This window comes from Periplaneta americana, chromosome 4, assembly GCF_040183065.1.
Source record: "Periplaneta americana isolate PAMFEO1 chromosome 4, P.americana_PAMFEO1_priV1, whole genome shotgun sequence".
NCBI lineage: Eukaryota > Metazoa > Arthropoda > Insecta > Blattodea > Blattidae > Periplaneta > Periplaneta americana.
This window is the reverse complement of record NC_091120.1, coordinates 109,516,485-109,523,380: the sequence shown is the minus strand read 5'-3', so window position 1 is coordinate 109,523,380 and position 6,896 is coordinate 109,516,485. Positions and strand designations below refer to the sequence as shown.

Sequence of the window (6,896 nt, the reverse complement as noted above, 5' to 3'; positions counted from 1 at the left end):
GAGAAATAGGAATTGGGTGGGTCACTGGCTGAGAAGAAACTGTCTACTGAAGGAAGCACTGGAAGGAATGGTGAATGGGGGAGAGTTAGGGGCAGAAGAAGATGATAGACGACATTAAGATAATATGGACCATATGCGGAGACTAACGGGAAAGGCAGAAAATAGGAAAGACTGGAGAATTTTGGGTTTGCAGTAAAAGACCTGCCATTTGGCAGAACATAATGTTTGCATGATATTTGACTTGATATTTTATTTACTATTACAATATAAATTATTGTGTGAAATAATATGTAATCACTGAAAGTCAACGTTGCATTTAGTTAACTCCAGTCTCTTGTGTAATGAAGCTCTTGAGAGAAGCGACATTGGCGTAGACACCAGGGTAACCCTTCTCGGCGCATCCCACACCCCAGGATACAATGCCGGTCAATTTTCCGTTCACAGTGAGAGGACCACCAGAGTCTCCTTGGCAGGAATCTTTTCCTCCCTCTGCCTCAGCGGCGCAGATCATGTTGTCAGTGATGCCACCATAATCAGCATAATCCTGGCTACATTCACCATGGTCCACAATGGGCAGAGAGACTACCTGTAGTTGAGTTGGCAGTGATCCGCCAGAAGATGTGGTTCCCCAGCCAGTGACCACTGCAGTTTGTCCAGCAGAAGGCTCAGAGGAAGTAAGAGCAATAGGTTGAACTCCGGTACCAAAGCTGAAGGGGGTGGACACCTTTAAACAGATACAAGTTATAAGCTTACTTATACGCCTAGTTGCACTACGTACACATTAAGAACTCTAACATCTTTTTATTGAAAAGTAATGTCCGTAATTATTTTGTATAATTGTTCAGGAAAGTGTTGTGGCTGTTACAAAACCTTGCTTTGTATAGTAAAATTATTTTAGTAGGTATAAATTATTTGTCTTAAAGCTGCCTCTCAACAGACTTCACCAAATTATTTAGGAGGTAGTGAAAATTGTTCGTACATCTTTCATATTTATGTGATGAACCACAAAGCACGTTTCATCAGTGACTAATGTACTACGTGAGTCAATGAAGATAAAAATTGTAGCATCACCAAGAAACAATGTGTTTCATAAAACAAAGGAAATACTTTTATAAAATAATCTACTATCGTATGTGCTTTCAGAATATTACTATTTCCTGGGATTATGACCTTGAAAATACAATTTTCTGACATACGTTTAACATAATAGGCTATATACTCTAATTTCGTAAAGTATATGAAAATGCACCGCATTCAGGGACTTCCAAATATTTACTATTTTCATATCGTCGGCTTAGAGTATAAACCTGCTAACCGCCAAAAAGTAAATTTTACAAGGGAAGCAAAAAACTGAGTTTAAATTAACTCTGAAACTTTAGGATCAAATCCAGAATGCAGGTGGCATTTGCTCCTGTACTTTGGATTTGGTTCTAAAGTAAGCAAAAGTTTAGGATACCAGAGAGGGTTTGGAATTGAATGGGTTACATCAGCTGCTTGTCTATCCGGATGACGTGAATATGTTAGGAGAAAATCCACAAACGATTAAGGAAAATTCGGGAATTTTACTTGAAGCAAGTAAAGCGATAGGTTTGGAAGTAAATCCCGAAAAGACAAAGTTTATGATTATGTTTCGAGACCAGAATATTGTACGAAATAGAAATACAAATATTGGAGATTTATCCTCGGAAGAGGTGCAAAAATTCAAATATCTTGTAGCAACTGTAACAAATATAAATGACACTCGGGAGGAAATTAAACACAGATTAAATATGGGAAAAGCCTGTTATTATTCGGTTGAGCTTTTGTCATCTAGTCGCCTGTCAAAAAATCTGAAAGTTAGAATTTATAAAACAGTTACATTACCGGTTGTTCTGTATGATTGTGAAACTTGGACTCTCACTTTGAGAGAGGAACAGAGGTTAAGGATCTTTGAGAATAAGATTCTTAGGAAAATATTTGGGGCTGAGAGGGATGAAGTTACAGGATAATGGAGAAAGTTACACAACGCAGAACTGCACGCATTGTTTTCTTCACCTGACATAATTAGGAACATTAAATCCAGATATTTGAGATGGGCAGGGCATGTAGCACGTATGGGCGAATCCATAAATGCATATAGAGTGTTAGTTGGGGAGGCCGAGACGTAGATGGGAGGATAATATTAAAATGGATTTGAGGGGGGTGGGGTATGATGACAGATACTGGATTAATCTTGCACAGTATAGGATCGATGGCGGGCTTATGTGAGGGCGGCTGTGGGTTTCTTAAAAGCCTTTTGTAAGTAAGTTGAGTTGATTATTTATCACTAACAGTGTAATTAAGAACATGGCATTCATTAGTTGGTAACCTTTCCATCCTCATATTTTGTTGTGACAATACAAACACAGAACACGATTGTATTGGCCTTCCTTCTTACTCACCTTAGCGACAGCTACATCGAAGTCAATCGTATAATAATCATAGTTTGGATTTGCTATCAGAGCTGAAGCTTGATGAACGCTGCCTCCACTTCCCCTGATACTGCTACCGGCGCGAAATGACGCAGAGCTAGGACTAACACTGAAATTAGAAAATTAAAATTTTATTTGTTTCAAAACAATAACACATTCGTAATAATTTGGCGGACCATTTCAAATTGTATTGTGAAAGCATTTTCCTTTTCACAAATATTGCAATGAATTTTGGTATGTAATTGATTGTTATATATGTTACATATTACACACACAAATATATATATACATACATATATACCCTATAGAAAGAGAGGTTTAATTTCCTTGCTTCTCGGAGTCTATTTCTAAGAAATTCTTCTAGTTTTGCAAATTATATTCAGTGGGGATACAATGGGGTTCATTAGACGTGAATTTTCCTATAATCATTTCATTCTCATAGTGTTCAAATGTTAATAGTCCATACTACTACACAAGTTTCGTTTTGAAATAAACGAATATTTTAAAATCTCAAACGTTATAAATTTAGTATGTACTACAATCATTTCAAATATATGCTGTGTTTTCGAATGAAAAGCATCCTAAATTAAATTATAAGAAGATTTAGGAACGTATATATTATATGCAATTCTGGTTTGCCGTATCGTAAAGGAATTTTCTGTTTACCCCAACCAGCTGAAGCGAATGCCCCAGCTGGTGGCCTTCGTAGAGTTTAATAAGTTATATCGACACTGTAGGAGAAGATCTTACACGTATTGTAGCTCGCTGTGTTAAATTCTGTTACGGTTTTTCAGCGTTGTTTAGGATGCAATATGGACGTGAACTTGCAACACGAGAAAGTATCCTGCTCGGAGACACCAAACTGAAGACCATATGAAGGCACGTTTTCGGACACCATTCCTCTAGCTGCAAAGACATACTGTTACATATGGGAATAATAATTTCATTATTTTTGTTTAGGATATTTCTTGAACTTATTTTTATTGGACAGATTTTCATGTGCAGTGATACATAGTTGAAGTTCTGTTTGGGTGCGAACAGTTGTGTGAAATTGTTTTACAGGTTAAGTACTAATCGATAGAGAACATTGTACAATATGTGAACAAATATTTCAATGTTACAACTTCAAGTATTGTATAGATTATTTACTTCATGAAATTTGTATAATGTTGAGAGAATGACACACCTACAGGCTATTTTGAATCCAATAAATTATATATATATATATATATTTATTTATTTATATATATTTACATATTTTACTTGGAAAAACAGTGGATGAATAATTCAAGCAAATGTTATAGAGATCAGAAGTCTAATTTAATACCACTAGGTTTAAATATAATATTAGCCAATAGTAACTTATTAAGCAGACCTATTGATGTAATGCACTCATCCCAACCTGCTAACGTTTAAATATATACAACTCACCCAATAACGAATAATAACAATGTTGTTGTTTAGTAAACTGTCCCAAAAGACAGGTTTGGATTTTATAAGTGACACCAATAAGGCACCACTCATGAGGTAACTAAGCCAGGAAATGATGCGGTAGTATGGCTAATTCCTTTTCAATTCCATTCTATACATCACTGACTAGTAACACATAACACTAATCACATTTAAAATGTTTACTAACAATTTTTCTCCCTCTGACACGCATCGTCAAGCCTGATAAGATGTGCAGTCGTTAAAAAAAAATTAGGGAAAGAATGTTTATTTTGCACCTTATTTACTCCTTGAATATAATATCTTCGTTATAGATTATTCATAACACTTTACTGATAAACAGACAGAGAAAGCAACAAACAAACTAACAAAACAAAGCGAAACCAGAGCGGAGTCATGCATAAAAAATTCCTTCATGTGTAAACATACGCTCTTACGGAATCAACCGAAGTCTTCCGAAGAGGACTTAGGTATAACAGTCGGTCATATTTTGTGTCTAAGACTGTACATGTACCTAACCTAGCGAAATGTCTATGCATAGCACCATATATGTTTAATTTATGATTTTTAATTAATAATTTAAGATCTTAAATTTAAATATTATGTGTATATACACAAAAAATACTCCATATCAAAATATTTTCACTTTAATTAGTTGACTTACACTAAATAAAATATGTGGGAAGTATGCGGCATTATTAAAATTTCTGTAGATAATAATTTATGTTATAGATTCAATTTTTGGGTAAAAGAAGCAATGATATAACAATACCACAAGTTATTTAAAATAAATATTTGTATAAATTGAAAATATTATAAAATGTTAATATAATTAAAAATTAAACCGTGGAAACATATTTACATCTCTGTTTTCATTATATAATAGATTGGTTGTACTGTACATGTGAGGATGGTATAATGAAATGAGCGGAATGTGATCCTGAAGTGTGAAGTGAAGATGAAAAGAGTGAAAATCTTTATGATTGACATTTAAAGGGATAAAACAAACACACTGGTATCAGTTAAACAATCACAAACTCACTCGTCAACGCAATGTGCTGCTGTTACCACCCAGATCTCGCTGATGATGGACGCTCCACACATGTGGCTACCTAAGTACTGGAATGATAGCTGAAAGAGATGAGAATGTCTCATATATTTACTTTTATTCATCACTTGGTCTCATAATTTAGTAAGCGACTTCAGAAATAAATACAAATCTCTCTTATCTATTTTTATTTACCACTTAATCTCATAATTGACATAGAAACAGAAAGAGATGAAAGTGTAAGATATTTATTTTATTTACCAATTGATTAGAAATCATAATTGATTAGAAATTTCTCATATTTATTTTTATTTGCAACTTAATCTCATAATTGACTAGACTGCTATAGAAAGAGATGAAAATGTCCCACATTTACTTTGATTTACCAATTTTGACTAAATAGCTTTAGAAAGAAATGCAAATATCTCATATTCATTTTATTTATCACTTAATCTCATAATTGACTAGACAGCCTCAGAAAGAGATACAAATCTCTCACACTTACCTTTAATTATATCACTTAAACTCATAACAATTGTTTATGCGGCTTTAGAAAGAAAGACGTAAGTCTCATAATTAGTTGTCGGCTTTAATACTACCGCTGAGAAAAAACCACTTTGTTAAATTTATATTAATTTCATAATACCTATATGTTCACGAATATTCTTAAAATAATTGCTGCCTAACATAGCTTAATGTGTTCTTTGAAGAGCTTTTGTACTATTGAACATAAGTAGAATGAGAATTTAGTTACTTGGTAAGGGTAATCGGCTATGTCGGCAGGTTGACCACCTACAATACGGCCATCAAGACGGGGGCGTCTGATCCTAGGAACAGCGCCTGCAAAACGAAGGTTCTCACATAAATTACAAATTCTATACTTTCCACATTATATTAAGTTTAAAGATAGGTTCTGAGAGTCTGCCCTGTAATTTTAAAATTGAATATTTTTCTTTATTTCTAATATCAGACAATATTTACAATGTGTGAACAACAATACTCACAAAGGCTGCAGGCAATGAGGGAAGCCAGTACCAGGAAGCGAAGCATGTTGTAGCTCTGATCACAGCAGGATGCCCTGGTATAATATCGTCCATTCTTTTATACTATCACCTCTAAGTACACACACTGCGCGTCGCTCAGTGCGCATTGTCTTGATAAGAAGAATTATAATATTATCAAACGACAAATCTCTAAGGGAAATCCAGTATATTATATGTAATTAATTAAATTATAATTTAGAATTTTTTTTTCTTCTTTTACAATTGAAAAACTTTCGCCTAATTTTATGAAGATTTATACTCTTCAATAATGAATTATAAATATAAAATATATAATTAATTATAAACATACTTCATTCATTAAAGAATTATAAGAAGTTCAATGAACAACGTAACTTTGTTTCCTTAGTATTAGATGTTTCACATAAGAGTTATCGCTATCCGAATATTATGCTCCCGTAAAAGCTATTAAAATTACATACAGTACTCCTTCATTCAAAATATTATCTCGGATATGTTTTTAATAACAATAAGAATAGCGAATTTGGACACACTTAAAAGCATAGGCCTACACAAAAATTACGACCTTCGTTATAGTGTTTAGATTTACAAAAGTATTTAATAAATTTTAAAATAGGAAAAGTTCGTCTACAGGGCTGGATTCGCGAAGAGTACCTAAAATGCTCATTGCATTTCCGCGTTGAATAGCTATACTTGATGTTGGTACAGCGTCGTAAAATAACCGACTGCTATACTAAAGCGTTGACGCAAATAAATAATTAGTACAATGGCGATCACCAGTAATGGAAATCAAAATTTAGCCGATTTGAGGTACCAAATCTTTAGCATCATGACTGCAAGAACCGAAAGTCTCCACAGCAAAGAGGATAAAGATATAATTTTCTAACAGATGTGCATATTTATTGATTTTTTCTTCACTGATAATTC

At 33.8% G+C, this 6,896-nt stretch overlaps 1 protein-coding gene across 1 annotated transcript; it reads right to left on the bottom strand.

Annotated features, from left to right (window-relative positions):
* Positions 1-219: 219 nt before the first annotated feature.
* Positions 220-6,099, bottom strand: LOC138698104 (trypsin beta-like). The gene is made up of 5 exons (XM_069823833.1): positions 5,952-6,099; positions 5,702-5,787; positions 4,942-5,030; positions 2,421-2,559; positions 220-724 (listed from the first exon to the last, which is right to left on the bottom strand). The coding sequence occupies exons 1-5, from the start codon at positions 5,995-5,997 to the stop codon at positions 317-319; spliced, it is 768 nt and encodes a 255-aa protein (XP_069679934.1). The 5' UTR covers positions 5,998-6,099; the 3' UTR covers positions 220-316.
* Between the last annotated feature and the right edge of the window lie 797 nt (positions 6,100-6,896).